Consider the following 18,361-nt stretch of genomic DNA (forward strand, 5'->3'; position numbering starts at 1 on the left):
CGGGAACCGTAAGGTACGTTTGGTCCGACCAAACGTACCTTACGGTCCCGTTGGGGGACCTCGGAATAGGGCGCAAAGGGATTATCGGCACCGGTGTCCTTACCGGTGCCCGGTATCCCTCTGCGCCCGGGTCGTAATGAGGCTCATAGTCTCTTAATTTTGTATCAATGCACCTCATTACAAGGTCATTGGTAAAACCTGCCGGTATCACAACCAGCAGCAGTATGGTTATTTCCCATTCCCATAGAGTTCCATAGGACTCCATGGGAATGGAAAACCTGATGCATCAGCACAGTTGTTAACAGTGCCGGTGCTTCAGTGAAAACCATGCCGGTAGGGGCCTATACTCTCAGCAGGTCAGGCTTGCCAGGAGCTCCGTGCCCCTACTGTGCCCCTACTGGCATACTTATAGCTTGGCGGCCCAGAAAGGGTGCCAGTACGTTGCTACCAGCACCCTTATTTCTGGACAGCTAAGCTTATAATGAGACCCAACGTATTTGGGCATTGGTTCTGTTATCCAACCTATGACAGACATTATGGGTCTCATGTCAGGCACTTTGTCAGATACACTGTGGACCTTGGGTAGGGACTAAATGGTGGTATCTTTCTCTTCCGACAATGTCATCAATTCTTTTTCATCATTGTTTAATAGCCATAGTCCATGACATACATTAATGAGTTTATTTACTTATTTGTTAGTCATTTTGGTGGGTTCTGATTTAAACTTCAACTTATACACTAGCCTTTTGAGGTGATTGGTAGCAGCATCAATTTAGAATCAGAATATTACCACCTTTATCTGCTTTTTCAATTATGATGGAATCATTATTCATTCGTTTTTTCAGAGCTATTCTCTCACTGTGTAGGAGGTTGTATCAGAATGGCTTCTTCTTCTGGTTATCTTGAAGGTTTTCAAGATCCTTCATTGCTCAACCATCTGGGTATTGATCAGAACATACCTTGGCCATCAATCTCAAAAGGTAATCACAATTCACTCCCCTCAATGCAGAGAACAACTTGATTGATACATTTTTCTCACTGGCCACGCCCTATCTTCAATTTCCTGTCCTTCCTCAAGGGAAATAAGTAGTTTTGTATGTTCAAGTTCATTCATAGTTATGGTGGATGGTATTCCTTTATCCTCCTCTTGCTGTTTCTTGAACTTTTTATTATGAAAAAATGTTTTAAGTTTTAGGCTCCTGGTAAATTTGTAACAATCAATGTATATATATATCAGTGGTATTGGCAGTTTCCAAAGAAGAAAATGTCATGCCCTTATTGAGTAATTCTCTTTCATGTTGGTTAAGTTCATATTCTGAAAGATTCATGAATAAATCTTTATTGGGTTCATTTGTTTCACTCAGCAGTTCTGATTCTTGGACCTGGTGGTAATTTTGCATTCTCTTTCTTTGACATTTGCGCTTTCCATTACTTCTCTTACCTCTGGTGTGGTTGTTTTAGTAAAGTCCTCTTTTGATAGTGGGTGTGAGAAGGTACCTTTGTCTTTGCATAGTTCCTGTTCTCTAAATGATTTTCACGTCTGTGATGCTTGATCTCTTCTAAATAATTGGCTCTCTTTTAAGGTGTTAGTGTCTGGTTCTTTGAGCCAGAGGTTGCATAATCCCTATCTGCACTCTCATCATTGCTCTCAGCACCTCAGTTCACCGGCGTTGTGGGTGGGGTCATGTTCTCAAGAATCGTTTTGGAATCATATGTTTTCTGAAAGGTGCATAGTCTACCTGGCCTATAATCTCTCTGAAGAATGTCCTGGTCTTTTTAAGTTTGACATCGTCTTGGAACTTAGAAATAAATCAGTTTAGAGTCTCATAGTTCTTTCTTTTTGGTTCTGGCATATCTATTCTCTCTATTTCTTCTTTGACTGCTGATATTTGTGCACTAATTCTTCCCAAAATTGTGTCAGCATGTTCAGTGAGCATTTTGAGCATAATGGTGGAAGTGTTGTTTAAATGTTCCTCCCACTTCTTGCTCAGTTCGTCATCTTTCTCATCCTCAAAATTAGGAAAGACACATCATTTTAAACCCCTCACTATTCTATCGTGCTCTAAATATTTTTCTAATGAGATTATTTCCTAAAACGAAATCATCTCTTTTTTGTCAATCTTTTTAGTCTAACAGATTTTTGACTGAGTTTGTCTACCGTTGGGTTGTTAGATTTAAACGCACGTTCTGAACTTGCTCTGGAGAGACAAAATATTCTCACAACTTTCTTCCAACTCTCTTTATAATCAATCATTGCTATAAGTTAGTGGATACTATACTCAGACTACATCAGCTGCAAGATGGGGGGCTTCTCATGAATCAAATGGAAGAGAAGGATGATTAAACCCCCAAATAGTGATTAGTTTAGGTTGGGTGTCACAGTGAATACAAGCAAAAAGAGACACTTCATTGATGTCTCTCAGATTCTTTGGAAACATGCACAGGTTGCTTTGTTTCTAAAAGCACCTACCTTGTGATTGTATACATTATATGGAAAATGTTATAGAAGACTCTACTTTGAGGTCAGTTTGTAAAACCAATTGATTCAAACTCAAATTCTGCCTTCAGAGTTATAAATTGTGATGTTTTGTGCCTTTAGTTCATAAGTTCCAATAATAAATGAGTCTACTTATGTTTTGGGCTCAGCTCTTCTTCAGGGCTCTTGAAATATTGTGTGCTCAGTTGTGCAAATAGGATTCACATTTTCTTTCTTCAGTAAGTGCTAGAACTAACAATTGATAAAGTGTGTAGGACATTCATTCATGTGTAACATGTAGATTAGTGTGAAATTAAACATAAATAATCAAAAGAAAAATACAGTTGTTAGTAACGCGATGAATGAGTCCAATGTTATCGGAGAAAAGAAAATTATTACCAAATAAATAAAGAGAAAGGAAATTCATGCATAAATCAGAAATAAACATAAAGCAAAAATCATAAAAATAAATTAGTAAGTATTCAGAATTTGTTTCCACTCTATGTAGATACTTAATGTGTTGTTTGCATTTTGTCAGTGGGACGTTCTGGGTGGTACTGTGTTGGAAAATATGACCAGTCTGTCAGATGCAGAGAAGTGATTGTTGCCATTAGACTTATTCTGCTCATCGAGATTTTGTGCGCTTATTACTTTCTCTTTGGTACAAGTTCTTTAGGTATAAATGTTCGATCTCTCCCACTTTAATGTCCCATGCACAATAAAACGGCATTGGTGCAAAATAAAGAGTGACAAAAAAATGAGTCACAAAACAATGATTTTTGTAATCAAAATTTTGCCCAGTTTTGGGAAAAAATAGAGGGGTTGTGAGGTTAAGGTACACATAAATGTATGGGGATGAAAGGGTGGGGGGCTGTCGAAGGTCTCGTCCCACATTTTTCCACAAACACTGTGCAAGTATTCAATTTAAAACAAATGTTATTTTGGTGATGCATATTATTTTACATTATTTCAAAATAAATCCCAATGAAACATAGTAAGTAACTTCGATAAGTGACATAACACATTACAAATAAAGAACATCCATCATTTATCTCTGTGAGTCTACTAAGGAATACTGATGACATGAATATGTTCATGGGTCCCAGCATCTCTAACTTTGTTCTAAACCAATCTGCCCCCTTGTGCATAAACCTTTCCCATCATTTAGCGGTTTTATCTGAAACACAATGTTTCAGGAACATTGTCAGGGTTTTCATCACTGAAGAGTCTTATCTGGAAACCAGCCTTCAAGGAACGTTTGTATAGTGAACACTTAGAGAGGTTGATGAAATTTGCTTCCATTTGGGCCTACCATTTATACATTCTCTCCCTTTATTTTTATTTTGTAAAATTATAACTATGCCACTTTACCAATCAGTAATCAGAATGTCCATCCTTGATGAATTATTGGTAGGAAAATACTTGTCAATAACACACATTATACATGTTGGCAGACTGGGAAATTTTAAATGAGTTTTCAGATCGGTTTCATAGAAAATGCCACACAGACAAGTGTCATAAAACAAAATGTATCTTTAATTTGTAAGTGTCAACAGCAGTACAAAAGATGGAGTGATGGTGAATAGACTAAGAGTAGAGAGGATAGTCTTGAGGTAAATGAGCATAAATAGGCAGTCTTACAGAAACTCCCCTGAGGGGGTATAAGTCCCTATCATGGCATATCCGGTATCACACAAAGATGGCATGTTTTATGTATCAGGAAAGCACCTTTTTGTAAGTAAAAAAGGTATGTGTAGCTAAGGTGCCAACAAACACCAGCATTTAAAGACAGTGTGCCTTTCAATGGTGTCTTGTCCATTAATTACTGAGGCAGAGGAGGATAAGACGCTTAAAAGTACCACTGAAAGATTATTATTTAATTTACCTCACGTCAATACTGCACAACAAAATCCTAGAAATCTGTTTATGCAATGATGCAGGTCTAAGGATAATGATTGTTTTCACTGTGAAAGCAGATTTCCTTATAAGCAATATATTTATCCTTAGCAAACAGGTTTCTATGCTGTAGAATAGGTGGAAATATCTCAGAAGGAGAGTGTGAGAAAGATGTGATGGCAACCTTTAAGTTCATTTAAAAACTTTACACTGGACTGTACAAGATTTTTCTGTTTGATAAACTATTTACATTTTCAGACTTTAAAACATATTCAAAGCAGCAAAAGACACTAGTTCTTTCTCTACACGCCCAAATAATTACCATCCCTGGGCCCAGGTAGGTACCTGCATTGTACATAGAATTTCTACAAAGAAAACCTGCCAGTTATAATTTGCTAGCAAGTGTCTGAAGAGCAGCCCCATATCATAAGAGCCACACCCACAGTTGCTATAAAAAACAAAGCATAGTACCATGACAACTGGAGTTAAGTTATCCCAACAGCCCTACACAAACTTTACACTTTGAAACAGCAGCTAGCATGTCAGTCCAGCATGTCAGTGAATTGTGCTGATTAAATTAACATAGAGTACTATCTTACAATATACATCACATACACACTACAATGTAAAGGTTAGGGTTTGGGAGTGATACAGTGAGATAAGTTATGCAGTAACAGCTTATACACTTTGTATGTAATAAAACATTTGTACATAGCATATACAATAATGAATAAACATAAATGCTAGGCATTCTATTTTGCTAAAAGCTGGGAAAGAGTACAATTTAAAAAAAATGTGTTTTTGAAAAAGCAGAACACATTACAAAGGAAGACAGACAGATAATGTACATACAGTAGCATATCTGCAATGTGCAGTATACAAACAGTTAAATATTTGCACATTTCCCATACTCCTAGAGCACCAAGTTCCTCACATGTGGCTCTTAACAAGCAGAAAATACAAAACAAACTAAACCACTGAGTGGCATTTAGCGTTCATATTGCCTTACATCTTATTTTCAAAACAATTGTAGTTCCACAGACAACTCAACAAATATCAGAATACTTCTGGCAAACTAATAGATGAAGACTTTGTGTGGACGGGCAAATATGCTATCCTTAAATATAAATAGACGCTATGATTTAAAGTGTAGGGTAGTATCAAAAACAGCCTTATATTTAAAAAATTCAGCTTGAAATTACTGTCATTACAGCGGATGGGTAAAAACATATCTAACTCTCTTAATGAAATGTAACAAGTGCTTTTGTAAACTGAAATCTTATAACCCTTTTCTTCATATTTGAAAAGAACATACTTAAGTGCCTTATAAAAGTGTGAACAATCCCAACTCTAACAAAACATTCGGTTGTATTGTAATAAAAGGAAAGTCAGATAGTATGATTTTTTATTGATAAGAAGTCTTTGCAGTATGTCATTAAATACATATATGCAGACTTTCTGATTCCTTTGTCATTATCACTTTGGATAATTCCCTTATCCAATGTATTGTCCTCAGCTTTGCCAAATGCAATAACTTGAGAATGGGTATTACCCTGCAATATTGACCTTTCCCTCAGTATATGACCCTTAACTATACCTCTCAGCACTGTAACTGAGAAGGTATTAGATATTTTGCTTTTGAAATGAAGATCTAGATTCCATTAGTATTATTTCCAGCATTGTGCTGCTCTGTTCATGTATGGTACATGAAACAGTCTATTATCATTTCATTATTTTTGGACAATGGCATTCTTTTTATCAAAGTAGCTGTAACATGATGTTCTGTTTTTATTAATTATCAAGACAACTGCTTCCGAACCCCTTCAAACCCAGATTAATAGACGTTGTTTTTGCATGTTGATTGGAGAAAATTGCTTTTTATTTGTTTATTGCAAATTTCACTTAAAAAAAAACATATTCTATCAAATGAATCCTTCTTGGGGTAACCGCTTGTAGATGTTATCTTTATTTTCTGAGGCATTATTTCTTCAGAATATTTTTGATACAGTGAAATGCCTTTTTTGTATAAGGCTGTATAGATAGATTTTTGAACTTTTGAATATGTTACTATTTTCTTCCCTTTCTATATGTGTTTTGCACGAAACATCTTTCTGCAATGTGAATACATGTTTGCATATCTAAATGTGTAATGACCAGACAAAGGGCAATGAGTCACATTAGGGCAATATAGTGAGGGTAGTGTGTAGTTCTTCCTGCAGTCAGCAAAAGCATAACAAATTAAACATTGGAATTTAAAACCTCACTCATGGCAGATTTTATTTTACTCAATTTGAAACAATTGCTATTTTCATTCAAGTAGTATTGTTAATTTCCAATGTACACTACCAATATGTTTTACTTAATATGGATTAGTTACTGAAACCCACCTTATGTGTTCTAACTGCATTCAGAGAAACAGGAATTCCTTGGGTGAATGAGGTAATACCTTATAAAGGCGATAGATAGAGCATGTAGATGTCATGTGTCATTGATTTGGAAAAGGGTGGCTTTGCCAAGTAATAAAGGTATACTATTTTGTTTGTTTGCTAATTATTGGAAACATTACAGCATTATGTGTTGGTATTGTTCACTTGTTGACTGCTTGGAGGCTAAGGACCATACAAGCACATGGCTGCCCTCATAACCCTGAGACTTCCAATTTTATTTGACCACAAGGTTCGGATCATGCAAATCTGACTTTCTTTAAAACATGCTCCTATGAAAATTAGGATAACATGTTCACACGTTCCTGTTAGGTTTACATATGGATGAATATTACCCAGCGTACATGCACTTCTCCAATGAATCAATTAACTGGTATGTGTGTTGTGTGAGTCACAGTCATAGCTGTAATTTCATCTGGTGAAATGCAGGACCTTTCTTTGCTTATGGAGTCATTTTTACTTGTAATGATGCAATATGGAAGCTCACGAAAATAACAACTATGCTATGGTACAATCTAATACATCTATGTGGCACAGGCACGTAGATGGATTTGTGTATACATAAACGTACCAGAACTTACAGGAATAACATTTGTTCCATAAAGTTCAGATTTCCAACTTTTTAGAAAGGTGGCTAAAACACAACAAATGACACCATTTTATACAAAATATATAGAAGGGTAAAAACAGGTTGTTGTATTTGTATAACACCATTGAAGGGTATAAGGGGCACACTCATGTGGTTTATTATTCCGCAAAAACACCCCAATGGCAGTATAGGCCCAGGGTACATGGTTACAGATTATGTTTATTGGTATCTATGTGGTTTAAAGAAGAATCATGGCATCCATCTGCTATCCAATTAAATAACTTCTGCTCTCCTTAATGTATGCTAGGATATGTATACTTGGACATACATCTATCTGTGTTTACATGATGATTTGAAATCAATATACTAATGTACATGTAACATCTTATGTATCTGAATAATTTCCATACACAAGAAAAAATAGTTTACCAACAGTTACATAGTAACTAGTTCTCCTTACAGAGTTTGGATTCACTAAAATAGTTTTGAGCATTGGTTGGGCTACATTTTACACCTAAATTGGCAACTTTCCTTCTATATTTTATTCTGTACAAAAAAGTTTCCATGCATATGGCATTTCTAATAAGGATTATGGGAGAGGACAAGTGAGGCATCTTGCTGTTCTGAGCAACAGGTCCAATGTTTCTCTTTCACTGCAAGTGTAAATTCAGCATCTAGATGAGGTACGGAGATGTGTCAGCATTCTTGTTCATGTGGACCAACATACACTTATAAAGACCTACAAAAAGTAATTACATAATTTATGCGTCACTAAAAATCCATGAACACAAAATTAAATTCAATTTCCTATGCTATATTTACAAAATTTTAAAAACATATGAGATGGTTAAGTCATTAGACACTTTGTCTTGATATCACTTCCAGAGATTTCAATGCTCTTTCTTTGATTGTCCTTCCTTCTTTTCATTGTCGTTTTAGAGCCACTGGTGGCTAATAAATATATTTAAAGTTGATATTTGCAATTTAGATTCAAATGTATTATGTATTTGTTATTATGTAAAACTAAAGTTTACATTGTTCAGAATTCCAAAATTGACGATCCTCTTCTAGAATGTTTTTAAAGTTATACAGCAACAGTACTGAAGAGGTTGGGGCCCAAACAAAGTGTTCCAACATACAAGCAGTTTGCATAAATAATGATATGACAAGACATAAAAATGACTCAAATCCGGCAACTGTGGGGAATGCCCACATGAGTCGAAACAGATGACATTTGTTCATTTAGTTCTCATATAACAGATTCACATTAGTCAGAATTGTTAAAAAATACCATATATAATCCAGTGCTTATAACACTTATGAAAAAAACATCTGTGTGTGAGGCTTTTTGTACTACAAGCAAAATTACGTTTCAAACCTAAAGCAAAGTCCTTTATCTCCGCCAGCCTGCAGAATAGTATTTTGACATTGTAGTGGACAAATTTAATAAGCATCTACTTTAAATAGTTGCCTGTGTGCAAATAAAAATTACATTTCATACAAATAATAGCAACTCAACAATCTAGAACAAATTAAATTTTCAAAAGAAAAAGTGGAACCAAAGGAGAGAAGGCATAGAACAGAAAGAACTGTATAATAGAATGAAAATTTGAAAGATAAAAGTTTAAAGAAAAAAATCAAAAGATCAAGTCAATAGGAACAACTGTATAAGACTTAAATAAATATTCTGTCAATAGGAAATAGGTTAAAATTCCAAATCCAGTCTAGATGCACACAAGAAATTCCAAAGAACAAAAACATGTCTACAAGTCTCTTATGCCTTTTAAAGAGAATGTTCACCAGTTGTGACAAAGTCTATTAATTTTAGAATTGGGACAACATTTATTGTGTATGCTGATGCAGAAAACTGCACATTTAACATGTATAATATAACATGTTTACTTCCTAATAGATGGACAAATCAGTTGGTGACAATTTTAAAACTAATAATGATTTAATGTGGAATTCCTATGCCCAAAGCTTTAAAATATGCACACAATTGTGATGGCATGACGAATTCAATTCTACACAAACTTCATTAGTCCAAATAATTACTTTTCTAAATGTTATATAAGGAATCCTTCAATTCCAGTACAGACTTGAATATTCCACAAGGCTATAAGGAATAAAGTCACACCTGTAAAACTGTTAAAATGTATTTGTATGCTATGTATGCTCTCTCAAGGTTGGGTTAGTACCATGTAAATTGCAGAGGTGTACTACCAAATCCCACATAACATACAATGTGGATATATTGCTAGATACTAGCCAATACCACAATCGTCCTTACAGTTGCTGACAATTATTCAATAATGAAGATACATGATTATTGTCCTGTGCAACAAGGATGGAGGCAAAATATATATTTGGCATTTCAATTAAAAGGTCAACTATTTTCAGCTTAGTATAGCACAGTGTAAATAGTATATTGCTTAAGGAAAAATGTGTTAATATCCTACAAAATAGTTGTTACTGTTTGGGTGTAGAACTGATTGGAAATGTTATGAGTGATAGAAGATAAATGAACTACAATTTATAAGACTTTTACAATTCCCATGTTTTAATGTCTGTGTATTCCTCTTTGAATTCAATTGAAATACAAATTTCATCCTGCCTACATTAGCATAGCATGACTGCCACAGCAAGTAAAGATATAAAAGCTGTAACAGAGACAATCATGGGATATCGGGGTTCAATTATGTACTGTTGCATTCCATGCTGGCTCACTCTGAAAAGTAGCAACTGGCCTTCAGACGCCATTGACCAGCATCAAGAGTTCTTCATATATCTATAAAAAGTATACATTAATTGCATTGGTCCAACAAAAGGCACCACCACCTCATTCGTCTATGAATAAGACCACTGTTTATAATGTTGTGTCTTAACACATGTTAGATTTTTATCAAATTCTAGTTTGATTAAAAACTGTTCTAAACTGTCTAAACTGTTGTAGAGTAGGCTAATAACTCACATTTAGCTATCTGAAGATGCTGTGTTTCCATTATTCATGATAATACTATTGATTCTACAAACTTTTAACAAAGCACAGATTGGTTTGCTCGCACTTTATGAATAAAACAACTATCATTGTTGTTTGGTTTTAAGACATCTTCATAATTCACTGTGACGTATTTTGTTTTTAGAGCAACAGCACTTTGCATCAATTATATTTCATTCAATAATTTGTAAACATCTGGCTACAATTTAATTTGTTCAATGTTGTCCCTTGATAAGTTTAAAGTGAATTGTCAGAGCAATGCTATCAATAGTTAGAATATTTGTATTACAACAAATTATTTAATTGGACCCTTGCCATTCTGGAATGAAGGCATTCAGAGAAAAGAGAAATATGTGTTAAGACTGAAAGTTATGGTAATAATCATAAGTGAGGTAACCTTTTTAAGATATGTCATGTCAAAAGCTGGTGAGGTCACTCTCATGCTCATCTTCACACGCTAAATATCAGAACGGTCACCCAGAATGGCATTGTCTGGCACCACTCTATTACACTCTCATCACCAACAGAATAGTCCTGAAATTAAATGGGTGGGGGCAAACTGAAGTTCATCTTCCAAATTAATGCAAAACTCCGTGCCAATTACGAAGGTGTGCAAAGGGCACGTTTTTCAAACTCATATCAGACTAAGATGTAGACTCTTATCACATGCAACGAGAACAATTCCCTAATATTCTGACGCCTCCAGATTCCTGAGTACATTAGCAAATTCTGGAAAAAATCATATTTGTCAGTTAAATGCCAAGGATTGTATAAGACTTTGCAGTATTTCCTTTAAGACATTCAAAATATTAAGATCAAAAAGGTAAGAAAACATTTGGCACATTTGATATCCAGATAATTGTGGAAAGAAAATAGAATGGAAATTCTGAAAATGTTTGCTATTGTAAGTCGACATCCAGATGTGGACTTGATTGCAATTTAAATATGAAAAACTAAGATGGTAGTTATTTTCCAAAAAGAATTTAAACACAAAAACATTCACAACCTGTTGGCTGACACAGCATACCTGAGTGAGAATGTTTACCCCATCTAATATCAGTCCCATAAACCTTAATCAACATCCAAAGGAACAATAGACTTAAAGAATTTGACTTTTAGGTCAACTATGGATTGACTTCTATACGTTTCCACGTGCTGTTGTTTCAAATTTGATGTGTCTTTGTTAAAGAGGAAAATTGTGAAAAACTAGGGGGAAAAATAATCGGTCTCACACATTAAGAAACATTTAAGACCATTTTGCTGATGTAACGGAGAGAGCCACACATGCTGCAGGCTCTTTAAGAACGTTTCTTTGAACCGCCCCTCCCCAAATGTCAAAAGTATTTTGTGCTGCCCATGCCAGTAGCTTCTGCTCAGTTGGCATTGACAGGCTCATGAGCTTCATTGTCACTGCTATAGTCTGATTTGGGATCATCTTCATAGTCCTCGTACATTTCCATCTCATCTTCACCGTTCATCAGATCATTCCCAGCAAGGCTTCCACCTTCCATTTTCATACCGTAGGTGCTCTGGATGACAGGGATGCTGGGCTCTGGGCTGGCAGAGGTGCTTGAGCAGTCAGATGTCATTTGAGGGGAGGGTGTGGTGTTTGACATGCTAATTGCACCCGGATACATAACACCTGTTGCTGTAGTGATTGGAATCTGAGGCTGTTGTCTGTTGAAAAGCAATACAAATGTATAAATATCAAATTAAGGCATGTTTGATGTACAAATCAAAACTTGAAGAGTAGTCTATATACCACAAATCACACAAGTTCCTCAGTAGTGTGAGAGGGACAAAACAAAATGGAAAATATATAACAAAACGAAAAATACAATGGTGCAAGAGAGAAAATAGGAAATGTAAACTATAGCACACAATTGAAGATATACATAAACATTTAAAAAAAATATGCTGTGCAACACAGAAGATAATCTGCAGCCCAAGCACACAAACACACATTTGCATGTGAATAGAGATGCACACACAAACACGCACCCTCATTCCTCATCCCCAGGCCCACTCTCAATACAACACCCAGAATACCATACAGGGAATTCCATTCACCCACACCTGGAGCACACCATAACGAACAACAGTCTGCTTAAAAAAATACACTTAAAACACTCTATTCAGAACAACATGCAATGAAGAGAATTCAGCACAACTGTCACACACAACAGGCACTGCATACAAGCCCACATCATGCCCAGCAACACTGTGGTCAAAACAATACATTGAAGCCAACAGCCAACACTTGACTCTGAACACTACACCAAAATCAATACAAACAAAGCAATCCACTCAGAATAACCTGTGCCAAATACAATTCAGCCAAAGTCATACACAAAAGGCATTGCACACTAGCCCATTCATAAGCACCCAATTACAACCAGAAATACATGAAAAAAATAAACTTAGCAAAATTTGCCATACACAAAAAATGGAAATCAGTGCAGAAAAACAGCTTTAAAGAAAGAGTTAAGATTACTTCCTATTACAAAATGGTAAAAAGGGAATGCCAATGTTGAGGTAAAGCAAGTTAAAATGAAGGTGTTTCTAGTATTAAGTCCATCACAGTGCTTATTTAACCTAAATAAACACTACACCAGTATGACAACCTGGCGCAAATAAAGGACAGTTCACAAATATAAAACAGTCCATCAAAGTACATGTTAAACTTTGACTTGCAAAACATGACTACTTCTCAGCACTCACTTTAAAAATCAGTAGCTCTCATCCACACTTAAGTTTAAATTAGCATTTAAACAAGGGCAATGCCATTCATCTATTTTGGTTAAAGGTTTATAAGCAGTACAGCCTAGTTAATAATGATCAATGTTAGTTTTAAGAGGAGAATCAAATATGACTCTGAACTTTCCATGTTAATTGCAGATGAATGTTGAAGGTCTGTGGTTAGTGAGAATAGCTTTTTGGGTGTAACCGCAGCCAGGCATGTATTCTGTGTAGAACACTTTCTTATACTGGATGACCATCTTTTTCCACTTGCGTTTTCTCATTAAAGTTTAGATTTCACTACAAAGCCACAGGTTTGACACAATGTCCTCACTGCGTGTTAAAACATATTTGTGTAGCCCTTTCAGTCACACAGAATAGTTGATGACATGGCCCTAGGTTTGGTCGGTTTAGATTGGGGAACGGCATCAAATGCAGGCCTTGCCCAACATGTAAGAGCCTACAGTCTAATTAATGCTCCAGCACGACCAATGCCTGCAATCCTGAAATATGTGCTCCCTTGTTCTGTTTTGACTTTCATTTAGGATACGGTTCAGGCCTATGTTGACCCTTCCTCTATTCGTTATGTTCTGAATTTCAATTATTTTATGTCTTCCTCTCAATTATATACTCTAGCCTAATTTAACACAGAAAAGTACCTAGCCAGGAAAATAATCTGTTTTAGGATCAGCTTAATTTGTAGATTACTCGAATGTGTTCTGATCATGACTAATCTTTTAAAACAATGATTAATACTAAGGGGAATGAAAGTCTACACTAAACATTTAATTTGTCTTCCTTACCATTGGCGGTATCTCACAACCCCCACTTTTCATACTCGTAAACATATCAAATCTACCTTTAAAATTGTCCATGCCTTCAGAAAGTGCTATAACGCGCATGCAACATGTCAGCAAAATGTCATTGGGCCTCATTACGACCCTGGCGGAGTGGGTTTACGCCAGCGTTATTCGCGGCGGACCCGTCCGCCCTACTACGAGTTCCCGTAGCGCCATGGAGCGTTTTCCGCCTGGTTTTTCCGGGCGGAGAAATCCATGGCGCTACGGGACCTTGTTGTTAATTACGCCACCGTATTTTACGGTGGCGTAATTAACGCCTTCCCCACTCCCATTATACCCTATGGGGCGAAAATGGGAATGGGGAAGGGTAAAATGGGGGATGGGGATTTACCGCCCCGCCAAGGTCGGAATGGGGCGGAAAATCCGCCAACCCCCATGGCGCTATCGGCAGCTTTCCGCCGTGCTCCATGGTGCATTTTGCACCGCGATTTCCGCCAGGGTCGTAATGAGGCCCATTGTGTTTTGCGCAAGAACGCTAGTATAGATTGCCTTTTTACTGAACTGTTAGGGCCTAATTCATGGAACGTTTTCCTATGGGATTGCACCACTATAAAACACTTGCATGAATCAGATCCTTTATGTCTAGTGTTAGTTGAACAGCATCATCTGAGCCGCACCTGAGATCAAGGGATGCATGGTGGAAGCAAAGAGCAAGTTGCTGCCACACCATGTCTTCAGAGTAGCAGGAAACCACCAAAGCAGATGACACCTAACCATTCGCAGTTTATAATACACGATCATGAAAGCTGTAGATGGGGAAAGGGCCTGTTTTAGACAAGGAGGGTGTGAGAGTCTGGATGTAGTGGTATAAACAGTTCCGGATTGTTTTGGAGGTAGGACAATGAGGAGGAGATAAAGCTGGAGAAAGAAAGCTGGAGAAATAAAGCTCCACTGCAGTGGAGAGAGAAGTCTAGAGAGGAGGAGGAGAACAGTTAGGAAGTCAATAACAAGGAGGAGGAGAACAAGGAAGTAGGAAATATACAAGGAGTGAGAGTAAGGCGGGATTGAAGCTAAAGGCGGTGTTGACGAGCAAAGAGGAGGTAGAAAGACACAAGAGTGCTGGGGGTAAAAACAAGAGAGGAAACACAAGTAGAGGAGGTTTGGAAAGTCCTCAGGTGAGGAGAGGTGGGGATACATATGGGGTAAGGTGGAGATAAAGTGGAAGAGAGACAGCCCAGGAAAGGCTGAATCAAATAGGGAAATGGAGCAAGCTATCAATAAGCATTGCAGAGGGGAGTTGTAGCGAGCATATGGCAGAACCGTTGAGGCAGATCTGGAGGGGTGAAAAGAGGAGTGCAGTGGTGATGAGAAGTAGGAAAGGTTCCTTTAGATACAAGACCATACCGACTCATGGATGCCTGCCCTGGCCTCTAGACAATCCCTGATTGCCAGCATTCTGCTGCAAGCTCTTGGGCTTGGTTTAGTGGCATCCGCCCCTGCCATGCGACATTGGCAGAGACTAATGTGAAAGTATAAACCAATGCGACCAGAAGTCAAAGAAGTGTGGGGGCACTCGAACTCACAAACTGGGAATGACTGGGAATTGACATTAAGTTCTGGATAGAAGCCTTGGACTATGATTTATTTTGTTGACGTGAGGGACATTATTGTTGGAATTTAAGGCAAAACCATCCCGTTTTTGTATTGCATGTTCATTAGTTCGGCTACGTTTTGTACCCATCCTTAATAAACATGGATCTGGTAAAAATCCCAATCATCTGTGTCCACTTCTCATTGATTCCGTTCCACGTCGTGACAGTGGGCAAAGTGCAACGCCAGCATCCACCACCCTCCTTGGGTCACACCAAGCCATTGATTAATAATGAATCCTTTCAAAGCTTCAATTGTTAGTATACAATTACTATTTATAGACTTTGAAACATGTACTGTATAAACTAAAAGGGCACTGGATTCTATGTATATAGTAGCTCGTTATGCAGCCTAGCTTGAATCAGCATTGAGTTTCTCTCTTAAATGAGAATGGCTTTTGGCCTACGATAAACTAGCTAAGATTTTAATGGCATAGGTTTGTTAATGTAACTTGAATGGAAGGACTGCTGGTCATCAAGAGGCAATGATCTGCTTTATGTAGGCTGCAATGAAGGTATAACTGGTAGCTTTTCTACTGCATGTCCCCTGTCGCAGTGCTGGATAATGCTGCAGACTTGGTCCATTGGTACATTTGTAAAAGAGCATTGGCTGATTCTGTACGAATGTCATGGATGAATTGCAGCTATAGTATATGTCCAATTGCAAAACACGTGCAGAAGGCAGAACCTGTCCCAAATGGATCTCGTTGTGTAGATTAGGATGGGGGGGGGGGCGTCCTGGGGGTCCTGGTCCGCTTACTATTCTCTCCCTGTGTTATGGAGCTGCAATCTCTGGCTGTCAATATCAGACAGACAATGGCCACTTGGGAAGCCTTGACACAAAACCAAAGAGGATCATCCAGTGTTAGTGCTCCTGGATTATTTAAACAGAAACACTTGACCCTCGTGTGATGTGCCCTGCCGATATACCTTTTTCTGGAATCCCGTATTGTCCATTGTTGTGCACCACCAGAGAGAATCTGTGTTTGCAAGGTACCGATGACATATATTCAGCATTTGGTTGTATATGGGAAAAAGACCATTGGCCTCATTACAAGGGTGGCGCTCCCGTAATGAAGGATGCCGGTACGGGACCGGCACCCTTCATTACGGGAGCACCGATTACGAGGTTCCCTTTGCGGGACCCGGACCAGACGTCTGGTAAAACCAGACGTCCTTTCCAGGTCCCGCGAGGGGAAGAGGGAGGTAATTACGGGCCATTTGTAATGTGCCCGTTATTACCTCCCTCCCCATTCCCATTGAGCCCTATGGGGGCTCAAATGGGAATGGGGAATGGTTCCTTCAAGGAGGAATTACTGGGATCTCCAATGTTGGAATGACCCGGTTATTCCTCATTGAAGGAACCTGGTAATGGAGCCTGGTTTGGAGGCAGCCATGGTGCTGCCTCCAAACTAGTAATGAGGCCCCATGCCAGCTTTGGAACTCAGAATATTTCTATGAACAGTATCTTTAGTAGAAGGTGCACACTCTACTTTAACCCTGCGTTGCCTCATGTTATCCTTTATCCACATACTACATGCACTCCATAAAAGCACGTTTTGTCTCAGTTGATGGACTCAACTTGAATTGTTATTGGACAGATTGCTAACATGTTCTGCTCTCTGATTACTTTAATTAAATGTGCATTTCATGTGGGATTAGTCATAGTTTGACAAATAATCATCCTTGATTAAACAATGAAATTAACTTAAGTCAATGTGCTAAATGACTGAAAGACCAATTACATCGTGCATCCCCCTTGGAGTATTCTGTGTATCATTCCCTTTCTTTTGCCATATGGTACAGGCATTTTACATAAACAACGAAAGTTCATATGGGAAAGCTGCGGAATTGCAAATCACAATTCTGCCATCAAGATGAAACATATTTTGCAACATGGCACCAAGCATATCGTATCGGATAGAAATTAAGTTGTGAGAGGGTCATTAAGCGTGGAAAGGGAGTATTTAGAGACTGAGGCTTCGAGGAGCTACAATGATGTCCTGTGAAATCCAGCTTAAAAATAAAAAGGTTATTAAATATTGTTTACAACATGTGACTTGTTCTAAAGCTTGCTTTACGCGGCTGAAATGATGCTTTACAGTCCTCCGAATGTAAATGGCTTAGCTGCAGTTTTAAATTGGTTCCTTGTGTAATACAAATGGCTTAACCAAGTGTGTCTTCGGCTACTTGCTTTGTAATCAATGTGTCCTCACATTGAATTTCTTTTAACAACAAGCAATGGCAAATCCATGGATGTTGGCTCTTTTACAGGCATTTGCCAAGAAGTGTCAAAATATGCCCAGGTATTCGCACCAACTTGCCAGCTGTTGCCATTGTATGGCTAGATAGTACCATTTTGTCAGTATCTGACATATCCCTACCCAAAAGCCAAAACTGTTGGATTTGCCAAACCTTATTTTAAAAAGGTCCTGGTGGAGACAGTTTATTTATGTATGTGTTTATTTTATTGTTTAAAGAGCAAACATAGGTTGGGAGCAGTGGAGCGCTGTACAGAGTGTGGGTAGTCAGCGTTTTGGCTGGCATCTTTTAACAGTACCACAGTACTGTAAGTTGAGGTCTATGTGTCGGTATGTGCACCCATTGAAATAAGTACTTGGTCAGGTAGTGTTTAAAAAGTCATGTTTTGCGAGATTTGCAAAATTTTAGTATTGTGGGGGGCATACCGAGCCGGCACCGGGATCGAGTTCCAGAGGGTAGGTGTGTGGCAAGAGAAGGATTGTCTGCAGGTCCTCTCTTTGCAGATTTC

The 18,361-nt window shown here is 37.8% G+C and overlaps 1 protein-coding gene across 18 annotated transcripts in view; it reads right to left on the bottom strand.

The window, feature by feature from the left end:
• Window positions 1-3,994: 3,994 nt before the first annotated feature.
• The window catches only part of SOX6 (SRY-box transcription factor 6), a 1,055,545-nt gene continuing 1,041,178 nt past the window's right edge, over window positions 3,995-18,361 (bottom strand). For all 18 annotated transcript variants that reach the window (XM_069623758.1, XM_069623756.1, XM_069623746.1 and 15 more), the window contains one exon: window positions 3,995-12,080. In XM_069623758.1, coding sequence (XP_069479859.1) covers window positions 11,777-12,080 — 304 coding nt within the window. In that variant the 3' untranslated portion in view covers window positions 3,995-11,776. The remainder of the gene's footprint in view (window positions 12,081-18,361) is intronic.

Source organism: Ambystoma mexicanum, chromosome 11 (genome assembly GCF_040938575.1).
Source record: "Ambystoma mexicanum isolate Mex_15411 chromosome 11, UKY_AmexF1_1, whole genome shotgun sequence".
Classification (NCBI taxonomy): domain Eukaryota; kingdom Metazoa; phylum Chordata; class Amphibia; order Caudata; family Ambystomatidae; genus Ambystoma; species Ambystoma mexicanum.